This window comes from Sciurus carolinensis, chromosome 10 (assembly GCF_902686445.1).
Source record: "Sciurus carolinensis chromosome 10, mSciCar1.2, whole genome shotgun sequence".
NCBI lineage: Eukaryota > Metazoa > Chordata > Mammalia > Rodentia > Sciuridae > Sciurus > Sciurus carolinensis.
The window spans coordinates 44,129,859-44,147,457 of NC_062222.1; the positions used below are offsets into that span (position 1 = coordinate 44,129,859).

Consider the following 17,599-nt stretch of genomic DNA (forward strand, 5'->3'; position numbering starts at 1 on the left):
CTCTTTTTAACATTTTTTTTTTTTTTTTTTTTTTTTTTTTTTTTTGGTGCTGGGGATCGAACCCATGGCCTTGTGCTTGCAAGGCAAGCACTCTACCGACTGAGCTATCTCCCCAGCCCTTTTTAAAATATTTTGAGACAGAGTTTCTAAATTGCATGAACTGGCTTCAAACTTGCCATCCTCCTGCCTGCTGAGTAGTTGGGATTATGGGTGTATGCCACTGCATCCAGCATTCTTAATTTGAAAATGTTGTGCTTAAATACATAAATATATCCTTATATCTTTATTCCTGGTTCTATACCACAGGGTTCTTCTTTTTCTCCATTGTGTAATTTGTTTCTTTACTCCCAGACTATGAAAAAAACCCTCTCTCAAGACATCTATATTTACTTCCTCAGTTTTCCAGTACACACCCGATAGTCCATATCAGCATACCCATATCACTTCTAGTAAGAGCCTTTACAAATTTGTAAAGTTCACAAGTCCTCTCTGAATCACTTTTGAATGTAGATATTGAGCATCTTTTCTTATATTTAAGCATTATTTTGTTCTCTTCACAATCTGTTTTATTTTATTTCATTTATTTTTTAATTTAATTTAATTTAATTTAATTTTATTTTTTTGGTGGTATTGGGGGTTGAACCCAGGGACTTGCACATTTTGGCATGCTCTCTACTACTGAGCTACATCCCCAGCCTTTCTAAGAATTTTATTTAAATCCTTAGCTTCCTGATTAGTTGGGATTACAGGTGTGTACCACCATGCCTGGCTGAAAGTTCTTTGTATATTAGATGTATTAACCATTTACGATGTTTATTATAAATGTTTTTTGCAGTATGTCATTGGTCTTTTACCTTTGCTTATGATATGTTGTCAACAGCCTTGTCTTTTTAAGAATGTAATGGTAAATAATGTATATATGTGAATGTAAATGAGCAATGCATTTTATGATATTCTCAAAGTTAAATTGAACCCTTATTTGAATATCCCAAGTGATTCCTGAGAAAAGTATAAATAAATTATTGTATTCACTAAAGTGACTCTTTCAAATATAGTTAAGTTTGATAATGTTATAGTTTATATATTTTTGGTACTGGGGATTGATTCCAGGGGTACTTTTACCACTAAGCCATATCCCCACTCCTTTTTTTTTTTTTTTTTCTTTTTGAATCAGGGTATCACTAAGTTGCTTTAGGCCTCTCTAAGTTGTTGAGGCTGACCTTGAACTTGTGATCCTCTTGCTTCAACCTCTGAGTCACTGGGATTATAGGTGTACATTACCACATCCAGCACAGTTTATTTTCTAAAAAATAATAAGGAAAAATCTTTAATGAAAAATAAATATCATTAGATATATAATGCATATAAGAATGTACATTTTAAATAAGATTTAGAAATTATAAAATTCAGTTGTAAAAAATCTCTTCTCTCATCAAGTTGAAAGAGGATTTTAATTAATTCTCATTGTCTGCAGTAGTTGTTTTGTGAAGTCACTACAAATCCCAAATTAGTGATTTTGCTCCTATGGGAAATGCAAGTCTCTGGTCAAAACATTTTCTTGAACTCACCAACACATAACCTTATTTTATGCGTGTTTCTGTTTAAAGACACCTTATCTAATATATATTGTTGATTCACTGACACCAAACTCTCAAGTAGCGCTAATTCATGTCTGAACAAAACAATCTAACACTTTTATTTTCTCTATAACAGCCATCATATCCTTCTTACTATAGTCAGCACTCTTCTTAGGGGACATTTTATTTTATTTTATTTTTTTTATTTATTTATTTTTTATTATTGTACACAAATGGGATACATGTTGTTTCTCTATTTGTACATGGCGTAAAGGCATACCATTTGTGTAATCATAAATTTACATAGGGTAATGTTTGATTCATTCTGTTATTTTGTTTCCCTTCTCCCCACCCCTCCCACCCCTCTTTTCCCTCTATACAGTCCTTCCTTCCTCCATTCTTGCCCCCCTCCCTAAACCTAACTCTAACCCTAACACTAACTCTTCCCACCCCCCATTATGTGTCCTCATCCACTTATTAGCGATATCATTCTTCCTTTGGTTTTTTGAGATTGGCTTATCTCACTTAGCATGATATTCTCCAGTTTCATCCATTTGCCTGCAAATGCCATAATTTTATCATTCTTTATGGCAGAGTAATATTCCATTGTATATATATACCACAGTTTCTTTATCCATTCATCAATTGAAGGACATCTAGGTTGGTTCCACAATCTGGCTATTGTGAATTGAGCAGCTATGAACATTGATGTGGCTGTATCTCTGTAATATGCTGATTTTAAATCCTTTGGGTATAGGCCAAGGAGTGGGATAGCTGGGTCAAATGGTGGTTCCATTCCAAGTTTTCTAAGGAGTCTCCACACTGCTTTCCAGAGTGGCTGCACTAATTTGCAGCCCCACCAGCAATGTATGAGTGTACCTTTCTCCCCACATCCTCGCCAACACCTGTTGTTGCTTGTATTCTTGATAATCGCCATTCTAATTGGGGTGAGATGGAATCTTAGGGTGGTTTTGATTTGCATTTCTCTTATTACTAGAGATGTTGAACATTTTTCCATATGTTTGTTGATTGCTTGTAGATCTTCTTCTGTGAAGTGTCTATTCATTTCCTTAGCCCATTTGTCGATTGGATTATTTGCATTCTTGGTGTAGAGTTTTTTGAGTTCTTTATAGATTCTGGAGATTAGTGCTCTATCTGAAATATGATTGGCAAAGATTTTCTCCTACTCTGTAGGCTCTTTCTTCGCATTGCTGATAGTTTCCTTTGCTGAGAGAAAGCTTTTTAGTTTGAATCTATCCCAGTTATTAATTCTTGCTTTTATTTCTTGTGCTATTGGAGTCCTGTTGAGGAAGTCTGGTCCTAAGCCGACATGTTGAAGCTCTGGACCTACTTTTTCTTCTATAAGATGCAAGGTCTCTGGTCTGATTCCGAGATCCTTAATCCATTTTGAGTTTAGTTTCGTGCATGGTGAGAGATATGGGTTTAGTTTCATTCTGTTGCATATGGATTTCCAATTCTCCCAGCACCATTTGTTGAAGAGGCTATCTTTTCTCCATTGCATATTTTTGGCCTTAGGGGACATTTTAAATATGAAGTTACAATAAAAAGTAGAAAAATGTAAGAATATGGCACTAAATAGACTACCAAATGGATACTTGTTTTTAGTATGAGCTAAGCCAAACCTCAGTGTTGCCTTTTGGGAATGTGCCCATTAAGCAGCTCAGTTTTTGCTACTCAGTACTTGTCTAAATGACTAGGAAAGCATTACAAGTATTGATTTTAGGATTACAAGTAAACTTTAGGGAGTTGGCAGAATCCATGAGTAATGAGGATTGACTGTATTTATCTTTTTATTTATTTATCTTTATGGATACTGGGGATTGAACTCAGGAGCATTCGACCACTGAATCACATCCCTAGCCCTATTTTTTTTGTATTTTATTTAGAGACAGGGTCTTACTGAGTTGCTTAGTGCATTCCTTTGCTGAGGCTGGCTTTCAACGCAAAATCCTCCTATTTCAGCCTCTGAGCTGCTGGGATTACAGGTGTGTACCACCGCACCCGGCTTTATCCTTTTTTTTTTTTTTTAATTAGTGTCTTTGTACAAATATATTTATCAAATTTGTACAAAAATATTTATGTACAAATAATGAGGATTAAGTTGGTTTTCTTGATAACTTGAGAAAATCAAGTCTATTGGAATTTAACAACATCATGAAACAATACAAAATGAAGAGAAGAATCAATTTTATCACTAATTTGGTACAAATAAAAAAAAAAAAAATTTTTTTTTCGTACTGTGAATTTAACCCAAGGGCACTCTATCACTGAAATATATCCCCAACCCTTTTTTAGTTTATAGACAGTATCTTACTAAGTTGCCTAAGGTAGCTCGAACTTGTGGTCCTCTTGCCTCAGCTTCCTGAGGTAGGTGAATTTGGTACACTGGGCTTCTTGTGAGTTTTTTTCCCCCCTGGTAATGGTGATTGAACCAGGGGTGTTCTATCATTGAGCTACATCCCTAGCCCTTTTTATTTTTAATTTTGAGACAGTCTTACTAAGTTGCGCAGGCTGTCTTGAATTTGCAATTCTACCCTAGTCTCAAGTAGCTGAGAATACAGGTGTATGACACTGGCATGGCTTCAAGGGATTTCGTCTGTCTTATCCACTGCTGTTTCCCCAGTGTTGGCACATTGCTCTTGGAAAATAATCATTGAGCATCTGGGTGTGGTGGTGCACACTTGTAATCCCAGTGACTCAGAGACTGAGGCATGAGGATCATGATTTCAAGATCAGCCTCAGCTACTTAGGGAAGCCCTAAGCAACTTAGTGAGACCCTGTCTCAAAATAAAAATAAAAAGGCCTAGGGATGTGGCTCAGTGGTAAAGCACCTCTGGATTCAGTCCCTAGTACCAAAAAACAAAAACGAATGAATAGATTATTTTTTCCAGGTCATAGTAGAATGGATTTAAGATAGAAACAGCATTAGGTGCTTTGTTCCTTCACTGTGATAATACATAGGAACCATATGATAGTTATCTTGACTTTCTTTATTTTTCACACTTTTAATGTAGGTGATTAACTTTTAGCTTAGTATTTTTTAATTAGTTTAAAAAAAGACAAGCACAAGGAGATGTTCTTACCATTGACTTAGAAAGCAACAGAAAAGGCTGTCATTCTAAGTATTTTTAAATATTTATCATGAAAATGTTCTAACTACACCAAATAGTACATGAAATCTTTAAGTACCACAAATCTCAATTATCAAAACAATTATCAAAACTTTGCTTCATTTTAGAATTTTTTATGTTATTTAAGTCTTAGAAATAAGTTTAAATATTTTTAGAGCAGTACTAATGCATGTCATGCTTAAGATTGTTTTATTTTCTCCATTACAGCTAGGAAACCATTTACTACAGTAGTTTCACACATGATACCAAAGTCTCCTGATTTGAAGCAGGATTCTCAAAAGGTACTCAGATATTTTTTCTAACTATATTTTCTTTTGATATGAATATTCTGTAACTTGTAATAGAATTGTATCTTGGTTACAAACCAAGCTATCTTGGTTTGTAATCCACTTTGTATCTCAGTGATTTTTTCATTGCATTCTTCAGTCAAAAGAAACACCTAACAGGTGCATTTATAAAGTAGTTAGTATCATTAAAAACTAAGTATTTATGTTCTAGTAATTTAGTAAGCATTTTATTTTTAAATAAATGGAAAATTTGCTGCTGTTGGGCACTACACAGTTTCTCAAACTTTGGAATTGATTAGATGACGAATTAATTTTTCTCATAATTGCTTTTTATCATAGCAATTTCTGAAACAGCATCACAGAGATCTGATGTTGAAATTGAACTACCTTGAGATAGTTCTTTTCATGTCTGACAGAGGTCCAGTGATGCTGTATTTACTTAAATTTAAAATAACTTATGGACTATGGATGTGGCTCAGTGGTAGAGTGCTTGCTGAGCACACTGAGGCCCTGGGTTTTATCCTCAGCACCATGCACACGCAGGAAAAAAAAAAGAAAAGAAAAGAAAAAGAAAAAAAAAAATCTCATGGAGCTCTTGTGAGTTCACTGTGGTTTTCTAAACTACCTTGTTGCATAGCTTGGGAACCATGGAAGCAGTTCCAGAAATAATAGTACCAGGTAGTGTAAATCAAAACTGTAAAATAAATGTTTTAGAATAAAATAAAGTGTTTCTCAATGGGGATGCTGTTAGCATTTTTGGAGGGTCAATTCTTTCTTTATATGGCAGACATTTTTGGAAGAAAAGTGAAATGTTTCATTTGCCCTCATTTTGTATTTCACTTTATTTTCCATGTTACTGATCCATTTTTTCCCTATTTAAAAATCTTCATATTTTTCTTTTTTAAATATAGAAAACTGTGGAGAAAAAACAAAATTTGTACTTCTCAGACATGATTATTACCATTTTCACCTTTTTTGTGTCCATTTAAAAAAATAGATTAATGAATATAGTTTTATGTCCTTTCCCCCTGATTTCATATTGTAACATCTTACGTTACTAACAAATCTTCTTAAACGTACCTTTTAAAGGTTACTAATGATTCCACTGTATGGATTTCCTATGCTTTAAACAGACAGTTGACTGGTTTGGACCTTTAGATTATTTCCAGCATTTCCTATTATAAATTATACTTCACAAAACATTTCTGGTACATAAATCATGGTGTGCACTTTAAGTTCTTTCCTTGGATTTAGTCCTAGAAATGGAATTACTTACTTAGAAGACTGGAAACAACTTTCCTAGGTTCTTTTTTTTTTCTTATGTTCTTAATATTATCAAATATGAAAATCTTGAATGTTTTATAATTAAAATATTTATTTTACTTCATTTACTATGAAGGACTTTAAAATTTTTTGCTAAGTGAAAATACTGTTTGCCACCATTTTGGTTTTTATTTATTGTTGGTGTTATTTTGCATTTCTTATATCTCATAAAATTATATTTTTGTTTTGTATATTATTATTGCCTTTAATTTGTCTTACATTAATATTCTAAGATACTAAAAGAAGATGAAGTTGAACCACATGAATCATTTCGGTCTCTGCAGGTGAGTTATCTTTTGTAATGTAAAGCACATTATACACATGCATATATATATATATATTTATATGTATTTTTATTTTTTTTTTTTCTGTGGGTGCTGGGGATTGTACTCAGGGCCTTCCACACACATGCACACACGTGTATGTATTTTTCCCCCTGTGGTATTGGGGATTGAATCCAGGACTTCATGTTGGCTAGGCAAGTGCTCTGCCACTGAGCTACATCCCCAACACCAGAAATTATATTTGTATTATAGGTATGGCATATAATTTTAAGTCGCATTATGTGTTTTCAGTATTCAAACTCATTTGTAGTTAATTACCCTTTACTTTTTAGATAAACCTGCTGCCTTTTTATAAAGGTCCCACATCGTCAATATATTTGGTTAAATAACAAATCCTTTATCACAAAGTTAATTTTGCAAGCATTGCAAATTTTGTTAATATTGTACCTGCAGCCCAATTGCCTAAGCAGAACAAAATAAAACAAAAACATTGGTGTTTTGGTGACTTGTCATTGTTCACCTTTACGTAACAAGATAAATGTATAAAATCTTGAACAACTAGCAACTAGTAATTTAGCTAAAAATAACATTCTTATTTTTTCCCCTGAAAAAATATTTTAAATCTTTTTAAGTTTAACAAAGTATAAACTGCTTATAAACATTATGGGGCGCAACTTAATAATAGACCGGTCACCACTGAGAAGTCCAAGTTTGAGAGTCTTTATTAAGCTGGCCGGCTGACTGTCTCACACAATGCCCCAAAAAATGGCTATGGGGAGAACAGCCCCAACTACAGGGTTGTAGGGGTTCTTATACCAAAAATCACATTAATCATAAGTGTTTGTTGCTGTGATTCGAAATTACACATTAACATCATGAGATCATCGACAGAGGGGGAAGTGGATCGAAATGACCCTTACTAGGTTCAAACTAAAGAATGTTTACTGACATCCACACAATCACTGTTCACATGGTACATTGTTTAGGAGCAATAGGAATCAAAAAGAGCAATTCTTTACTACATAGGAGTTGCCATTGTATATTATTAAACATGTCACACCAAGTAACTGATGATGGGCACAGAGGCGAGGTGTTCCCATGGGAGAAGATTATTTCCTACATAACATGGAGTCTCAGAGCAAAATGGAGTCTGTTTAGTCATTTCCCTTAGAGTCTTGCCTATAACATTCTCATGGAATCAGATCTGTCAGCCCATCACATAAACACTATCACTATTTTCCCCCAGAATGAGTTTACATTTAAAATAAATATATCACATTTTCAAAAAATCTGTGGTAATCTAATAATGAAAAAGATCTTATAGTCTTTTACAGCTTATATATATGTATTTTTAATCTGTTTTTAGAATCTTAATAGAATTTCATTTGTATTTTTTTCATGGCTCTTATTACAGCTCTCTGAAAACAACCTTTTCATGTATAGAAGGAACTTTTAAACCTTGAATACTTATTACCACCTCTTTATCTCTGTATAATTGACTGCACATAGCAAAGGAGCTGTTTCAGCACAGAAAGTATTATGCTAATTTCTAAAATTCACTTAGTTGATTTAGCCATAAAGAAGAATGAAATTATGTCATTTGTAGGAAAATGGATGGAACTTGAGAACATTATGTTAAGTCACATAAACCAAACTCAAAATCAAGGGTGGTATATTTTCTCTTACATGTGGAACCTGGAGAGGGTGAAGAGAAAAGAAAATCTCATGAAAATTGAAGAGAGATCAGTAGAGAAGAGGAAAAGGACCAGGGGGAAAGAGGAAGGGAAGGAAAGGGGAAATACTAGGAAATGATATTGGCTAAATTATATTGTTACATTGTGTGCATGTATGAATATGTTACAATAAATCCCATCATGTATATTTATAATGCACCAATTAAAAATATGGAAAAAATAAAATAAAAAAATAGAATTCATTGTCAGAAAATTCTAATTCTATAATGTAATTGAATATTTTTAAGAACTACTCTTTTGGCAGTTGTTCTTACCTGTTGTGTTATTAAAAGAGAGTGACCATTATTTGAAAAAAACACATTACTTATTCTATTGACAAAATGTTTTCTCTATTTGTTTGTGTGGTACTAGGAATTGAACCCAGGAGTGCTCTACCACTATCCCCAACCTTTTCAATTTTTAGTATGAGACAAGCTGATCTGGAATTTGCGATGCTACTTCTGAGTAACTGGGATGACAGGCGTGCACCACAGTGCCTGGCAGGATCATACTAATTTTGAAATTAAATGATCCATATTACCATAGTAGTAGGTTTGATAGGTGCCTTTGGGCTCAATAATTGTAGAATTAATAGATTCAATTAAAAATTTAGGATCAGAATTTTCTAACATGCTGAGTTTCAAAATTAATTAGCATAGTATCTTATCTGTTAGAATACTTTTTTGGGGGGGGCAGGGATAGTTTGTATTTTCAAAGAAAAAGCTTAACATTAATTTATGTGAGTATTTTATCACGAAAATTATGGACAATCTGCAGAACTAGTCTACTAAGCTAGATAAATGACTAGATAACTTGATATTTTATCATAGTTCTTTTCCTTGGGAAGTGAAGAAAAGTTTGCATTTCTAGCTGTTATTCCTAAACAAATAGAAAGAAAAACTTGTGACCCTATGATTAAATTTGTGAAGAGCACTGATCCGTGTAACCCTCTCTCTTTTCCTGCTGTGTGTGTGTGTGTGTGTGTGTGTGTGTGTGTTAAGCAGGTATTAGTTTTTATAGGCAGATTAGTGAGCATAATAAATTAACCTGGTTTTAAGAATAAAAGAAACTAATAATCCCTTGACTGCCTTTTTTTGTCTTGAACCTTCTCTGTAATATTAATGAGTTAATAATGTAGTGTATGCAGTACTCATACATACTTAATATATATATATATATAAAGCTACGTACAGTACATGAAGGAATATTCTTTTACAAAACAAGAATCTTTTAACTTATAGTCCACTCCTCCACTTCTACTTCTGACTGGAAATATAGATATATGTAGCCCAAACTCTAAAAGCAGTGCTACCATCTCCACATCAAAAATAGGCAGAAACAGGCCAGGCATGATGACACACATTGGTAATCTAGGCTACTCTGGAGACTGGAGGCAGGAGACCTGAAAGTTCAAGGCCAGCTTCAGCAATTTAGCAAGACCCTATCTCAAAGTAAAAAATAAAAAGGGTTAGGGCTGTAGTTCAATGGTAAAGTGTCCTTGGTACAATCCCCAGTAGTGGGGAAAAACAAAATGCAGAAACAACAGCATGTAAATGGTTGGGTTTCTAAATAGTGATACTTTCTAAAACCCAGTACACCTCTTGAAAGAGATCTACATGGTGACATAGAAGACAAAGCAACTGTTTCCTTGTGGGATATGAATATTCCCCATCAAACAAAGCAGAAATATTTGGGATTTTTAACAGTGGAGACTTGTTTTTATTGAAATGTATGTTTTTAAATTCAGAAGAATGTTTTCACCAAAACTCCTATATAAAAGGGCATTTAACTTTGCAGACTGATTTTCCTTTTAAATATGATTAGAATATTCATTTTTGAGTAAGCGTATATTTAGATTATATATTATTGTTTTTTTGTTAATTCATTGTTAGAAATAACTGAGTCCTTCATGGACATTCTTTTGACTCCATTAGCAATCTTTCTTTACATTCCGGTTGGGTTTTGTTACTGTTTGGAGTGAAAATGCTAACACCCTCAAGAGGGCAGCAGAGAGTCATTTGAAGCTTTGATACACACAACTGAAGAGAAGAAAGAATCTGAGGATCAAATACTCTAAGGTTTTGCTATGAGAGCAGTAAGACTGGATCTTCTGCTGGAATGTAGAGTGTACACTTTTTATCTTGTAGTGAAGCCTTATAGTCCACAAAACCATCAAGCAAAGGAAAATACTTCTGCACTCCTCTTTCTTCCCTTTATATTATTGTATGTTTGTTTGCTCCCTGTATGCCAAGCATTCTATTAAATGCAGGTGATACCTAGATGAAGCAAAAAGATCTCTGCCCTCAATGGAGTACATTAGTACATGGATGCTGAGAAACTTCATTGTATGAAGTGTAAGTCTATAATGCATAGTGTTATATATAATGTAGAGTTATGTATAGTGAAACATAGAGGAAGAGACAACTAAGTCTCCCTGGCTTGCTTAACCATTATACTCATCATTATACTTATAATAATGAAAAATTCATATATATTGATGCTGAACTTGAATATAGTTATTTTTTTTGTTCACTTTTATTATAAACAAATGGGATACATCTTGTTTCTCTGTTTGTACATGAAGTAGAGGTATACCATTTTTGTAATCATACATTTACCTAGGGTAATAGTTTTTGATTCATTCTGTTATTTCCCCCCCACCCCTCCCACCCCTCTTATCCCTCTATACAGTCCCTCCTTCTTCCATTCTTGCCCCCCTCCCACCCCCCTATTATGTGTCATCATCTGCTTATCAGCGAGATCATTCGTCCTTTAGTTTTTTGAGATTGGCTTATCTCACTTAGCATGATATTCTCCAATTTCATCCATTTGCCTGCAAATGCCATAATTTTTTGAATATAGTTTTAAATCAATGTGCTTTAAATTAGTTCTTAATATTTGTTTTAGGATAATAGGAACATTTCCTAATTTTCAGTATTAATCTTCTCTAGTAATTTTTTGCATTAAGTAATATTAAATAAAAATCTGAGTTATATGTAGATACATTGTGACTATATATGTTGATATATACTTATTTTTAATAATTTACCTATAGCCTGTTGAGTTTCAAGGATACCATGTGAAAGGATCAGCTACTAGTGGTATAATGGTCAGAAGACACAGCTTGCAACTAGGATATAGTCAGTTTCCAGATAGCATGGAATATCAAAACTTCATGACAGATACTTGTTTTTTGACACCAGAGTTGCCTAGCACTTGTATGCAGACTGACTTCTTGCAGGTAAAGATATTTTTATGGTTGCATTTGGCAAATTATTTTTTTAATGTCAATATTATTTTATAAAAAGATCATATTTAAATCTTTGTACAAAAGAAGTACAGGAGTAAGTTGACAGGAACCATAATATCAGAGATGTAGTTTCTGTTTCTCAATCCCTGTGTTTTTTGAAAGGTGAATAAATTAGAGTATTCTACATTGAAAAAGAAACTTATGCCCATTTTTTTTACTTCTTACTACTTTCATATATATCAGTTATGGTTATATGTTATATATTCTAAATCTACAAAAAATGTTTTTGAGCAAAATAACTAATCCAAGAGAGATAAGTGCCTTTTAAAATATGCGTGACATATTGCTTACATATAGCAGTCTCTGGACTTTAAAATATATTCTGTATTTCGGGCTGGGGAGATAGCTCAGCTGGTAGAGTGCTTGCCTCACATTCACAAGACCCTGAGTTCGATCCCCAGTACTGCAAAAAAAAAAATTCTGTATTTCATCAAATTCTAAGATACTATCATTTAAGAAATACCATTTCATTGTATAGCACTCAGAAGAAGATAGTCAATTAAACATTACACAATGGCTTATTACTTAGACTTTTAAGAACATTTAAACAATTATTTGCTATGCCTTTCTTCTTCTTTTTATTTTTTTCTGGTAGTACTAGGATTAAACCTAGGGCCTTCATGTGTGGTAGGCAAGTGCTCTATCACTGAGCTACATCCCTAGCCCTTTTTCTTTTATTTTGAGATAGGGTGCTGTTGAGATGCCCATGCTGGCTTTAAACTTCTTATTCTCCTGCCTCAGCCTCCTGAGTAACTGGGATTGCATGCCTATACCTTTACATCTGGCCATATTAATCATTTTTAAGTATAAAGTTCAATAGCATTAATCATACTTGCATTGTATTAAATATCTCTAAAACTTTTTCATCTTCACTTAGACTTTTTTTTTTTTTTTTTTTTTTTGCGGTGCTGGGGATTGAACCCAGGGCCTTATGCTTGCAAGGCAAGCACTCTACCAACTGAGCTAATATCCCCAGCCCCAGGCTTATTTTTAATGCATTTTTAAAAGTGCATTTTTATTTATAATTGACATACAATTGTACATATATATGGGGTTTAGTGTCACATTTCATTACATGTATACATTATATAATGATCAGATTAGAGTAACTGGCATATCTGTTACCTCAAACATTTATCATTTCTTTGTTGGAAGCATTCAAAATCCTCTCTACTAGCTATTTGAAATATTCAATTAATTTGATTTCTATCATTATCTGACTGTGCTATAGAAAATTGAAAACTATTCCTCCTATCTAGCTGTACTTCTGTACCCCAATAACCATCTTCTCACCATCTCCCCTTCTCCCCCATACCCGTCCTAAGCTCTGGTAACCACTATTGTGTTCTCTGTTTCTGTAAGATAAACTTTTTAAGTTTCTATATATAAGTGAGGATATGCGGTGTTTGTCTTTCAGTACCTGACTTATTTCACTTAACATCATGTCCTCCACTTCTATCCTTGTTACTGCAAATGATGGAATTTCATCATTTATTGTGACTCAAAAATATCCCATTGTGTGTGTACACCAGAGTTTCCTTATCCATCATCACTGTGTACCTATCTTGGCTATTGTGAATAGTGCTGCAGGACTTAAGGGAATACAAATGTTTCTTTCATAAAATGATTTCAGTTCCTTTTGCTGTACATCCAGTAGTGGGGTCTCTGGGTCATCTCGTTCTACTCTAATGTTTTCCATAATATTTTTGCTAATTGGCATTCCCACTAACTGTGTTTATGAGTTCCCCTTTGTCTTCATCCTCCCAGCATTTTGTGTGTGTTTGTGTTTTCTGTAATGGCCCTTCTAACTGGGGTAAAGATGGTATCTCATTGTGGTTTGATTTGCATTTTCCTGATGATTAATAATGTTGAGGATGTTTTCATATACTTGTTGGCCATTTCGATAATTCTCTTTTAAGAAATGTCTATTTAGATTATTTACCCATTTTAAAATCAGATTATTTTCTTTCTTTTACTGTTGAATTATTTAAGTTCCTCTTATATTCTTGATATTAATCCCTTATTGGATGAATAGTCTGTTTGTATTTTCTTCCATTCTGTAGGTTGTCTCTTCACTCTGTTGATTGTTTCCTTTGCTGTGTAGAGGCTTTTTAATTTGATGTAACCCCATTAGTTTATTTTTGTTTTTGTTACCTGTGTTTTTGGAGACATATCCAAAAAATTTTTCCCCAGACCAGTGTTCCACAGTGTTTTCCATTTTCTTCTACTGGTTGCATAGTTTCTAGTTTTTTTTCCTTCTTCATATGGATATCCAATTTTTCTGCATCATTTTTTGAAGAAACTTTCCTGAGATTGAGATCAGGGTTCCAACTGACTCAGTTTCTGGTGAGGATCTCTTCACAGCTTACAGATGACTGCCTTCTTGCAATGTTCTCACATGGCCTTTCCTTTTTTGTCTGCCTTGGATAGGGTTGAGAGGGAGGGAAAATGGGAGGGAGAGAGAAAGAGAGAGAGAGCATGTGTGCAAACATATATAGGCAAGAAAGTAAGTGATCTTTGGTGTCTCTGCTGATACCAGATCACAGCCTTGTACTTATGACCTCATTTAACTCAGTTTTCTCCTAAAGACCCTGTCACTAAGAACAATCACATTGAGAAGTAGGGCTTCAACATGTGAATTTGGGGAGCACCTAATTCAGTCTCTAGTAGGAAGCAGCAGTTTGTTGAGTATATAGACAGGGATAAGGAATGCCTATGAAACAGACAAGTAGAGATGTTGGATTATATGGATTTGGTTCACAGAAGATATTTATGCATTCAGTTGCTCAAAGAAAAGTTTAAAGCAATAGGAATGGATGGATCCATTTAAAAAGTGTAGAGAGTGAGGAGACTGGGTTATCTCCCATTCTCAAGAATCAGATTGGAGACGATAAGTTATTGTTGAAATATCCAGTAAAATAAGGACAGAAAGATGTCCTATTTCATCTAGCAACTTGGAGGTCATTGGTGACCTTGGCAAGAGCAGTGTCATTTAAATGGGAAGGTTTTCTAGAAAATAGTTTAGAGAGAATTAAATATTGAATGAGAGGTAAGAAATGAAGACCATGGCAAACTCCTGACAAAGATTGACATATTTAGTCATTCATTCATTCAGCAGATATTTCTTGAGCAACTATTTTTTGTTACATATCAAGATAAGCATGTGAATAAAACAGACAAAATTTTGTCCTCATAGAATTTATATTTTAGTAAAGGGAGACAGACAATGAAAATATATAGAGGGTTTTGAATGCTGTGGAGAATCAGATAGCTATATAAGGGAGTTAGATAGTGCAGGTGGGGATAGAGTTCTATTTATATAGGTAAGGTGAGGCCTTTTCAATAAGATAACATTGGACTAGAGATTTAGGTGAAGGAAGGGAAATTATTCCAGGCTGAGGGAATAACAAATGTAAAAGGTCTGATGCAGGAGAAGGCTTGTCAGTTTGTAGAACAGCAAGGCTACTATGGAGTGAGTGAGGAGTGACTGGGAGGGAGAATGATAGAAGTGAGGTCAAAGAAAGGAAGGAACCTGGTCAGATGGGGCCACATAGGACACTTGAAGAGATGCTTTACTTTGAGAGACACTGAAAGCCATTGGAGAGTTGATCATAGAGGTGAAATACTTAAATTTTAGAAAGAACTCTGGCAAGTTTGTGGAGAAGGTAGTAGGGGACCAGGGTAGAATATTCAGTCAGGATTTCCTCTTACTGTAATTTTTATTGAATTGGAAATGCAGTCTAAACTACCCAGGTTTGAATTCCCAATTCTGTAGCTTATAAACTGGATGAATTTGAGCAAGTTTACTGCTTAATGCTCTTTTCCTCAGTTCCATCAGTTGCAAAGTAAGGAAAATAAGGGTTTATACCTTATATGGCTGTGGTAAGGATTAAAGTTAACAATCGCAAGTGCTCAGAACAATCCTTGGTACATAAGTAAGAACTTGTTAATGTAGGAAAACTATTATTATCAATTTGATCAAGTTATAATTCCCCATTTGTCTATATCTTTCATTAGACTGATCTCCTTGAGTGGAGAGACTATGAATATTCATTTTCTCATCCTTAGTTCCTTGCACAACACCCCAAACTCAGTAGCCAATCAAGAAAATGTTCTTTAAAAAATGTAGGTATATGTATATATATATACGTGTTTGTGTGTGTGTATATGGGGTTTTTTGGGCGGTGGTGGTGTGCTGGGGATTAAACCCAAGGCTTTGCACCTGCCAGGCAAGCACTTTACCACTAAAATACACTTTAGCCCTAATGTATAAAAACTTAATTTTTATTGTCATTTACTAAAAAACAATGACAAAATGAACACACATACACAAGCATATTTAGTTTTATAAGTTCAAACCATTCAGAAGAGTATGAAATTACAAGTAGAATAGTCCTTTCCCTCTGATCCCACTCCCATCAGAAACCACTCTTTTTTTTTTTTTTTTTTTTTTGGGTGCTGGAGTTTGAACCCAGGGCCTTGTGCTTACAAGGCAAGCACTCTACCGACTGAGCTATCTCCCCAGCCCCCAGAAACCACTCTTAACAGTTTCTAAATGTTTTTTATTCTGTTTATACAAGCATATATTAAAGGTGATATCATATTAGATTTTAAGATGGTTTATTTCTGAAAGCAGCAGCAGCAGCAAAATTAAATGCTAATCTAATGAGAATAATAGTGAATCTGGGATATATTTAAAAAGTCACTTCATTGAGGAGCAATATGTTGAACTTTAGATCAACTGTAGATAAACTCCAGATTGGAGGACGTAAGAGAAAACTGTGTGTAGGGCTTTAAATTTTCACAAGTCCAAACATGAAACCTGAGTCTCTCAGTATGGAAATTGATCTTTAGAACCAAATTCTCATAACCCAGTTCAGTCCTTATGAGAATCAGACCCATTTCAAAATTCAAAGACTTTATGTTTTGTATTTTACTTCCATTATTCTTGTTGATTTTAATGAATTATCCTGTCCTTTTGGAAAGTTTTATGGTTCTTTGTCCTCACCATAGCTCTATATCATTATTTTTATAATATAGATTACCAAGTTATTCAAACTATAAGGAAAAAATGCAGTAAGATTTTGGTCTTTGATTTTGTTTCTTCTTTCTTTATAGGTGAAGTCACCAGAACAAAAGTTCTCTACATTGAGTCCTGTTTCTACTTTTTCTTTGAACTCAAAAAATGAAGATGTGCTAGAATTCTCTGAAGAATCCCTGAAAGCAAAAACTTTACCTGGTGACCATGACTTTCTCTTCTTGGAGGGCGGATGTTACTATATTACTCAAATAATTCTTATTCCATGTAGTGAAGTTTTTTTTATTTGGGAGATTGTTAATAACCCCAAAATTCCTTGGAACTGGATTTGTGTCATATCCCTTGAGGCCTTCCCATATCTTTTCTTCCTTTGGATTTTTCCTATTTTAGATAGTTGTCCCAAGTACAATACTCCCTTCTGGTTTTCTAGTTTCTTCTTACTTCTCACTTCAGCTTTCTTATCACATGCCACTGAAAAGTGTCTCATACCACTGACATTTCTCACAGTTGTAACTCCACAGTGTGACCCCTCTATGGACGCTTTTTCTTCCAGGGGAATGACTCATTGTGGATCTCGCCTCAAAACTACTGGGTGACCTTAGCATAACCTTAGTTTCATTTTTTGCTTTGAGATTCTGGCAGTATCAGGAAACTCTTCAATTTCTGCTGTCACCATTGTACTCTCAGGCCTCGGTGTTTTTATACATTTTGATTCTTGTGAACTCTGCTTCTTAATAAGTACAATATTATTCTATAGGCCTTCCACTAACTTATATCCTTTTTTTTTTTTTTTTTTTTTTTTTTTTTTTTTTTTTTTAGACAGGGCGTAAGTTGCCCAGAGTGATCCAAACTTTGCATCCTCTTGCTTCAGCCCTTTAGAGTAGCTGGAATTATA

At 34.2% G+C, this 17,599-nt stretch overlaps 1 protein-coding gene across 5 annotated transcripts in view; it reads left to right on the forward strand.

Annotated features, from left to right (window-relative positions):
• Positions 1–17,599, forward strand: part of Zgrf1 (zinc finger GRF-type containing 1) — a 78,164-nt gene that overhangs the window by 19,075 nt on the left and 41,490 nt on the right. For all 5 annotated transcript variants that reach the window (XM_047566750.1, XM_047566754.1, XM_047566755.1 and 2 more), the window contains 3 exons: positions 4,937–5,010; positions 6,573–6,623; positions 16,785–16,905. In XM_047566750.1, the coding sequence (XP_047422706.1) occupies positions 4,937–5,010; positions 6,573–6,623; positions 16,785–16,905 (246 nt within the window). The remainder of the gene's footprint in view (positions 1–4,936; positions 5,011–6,572; positions 6,624–16,784; positions 16,906–17,599) is intronic.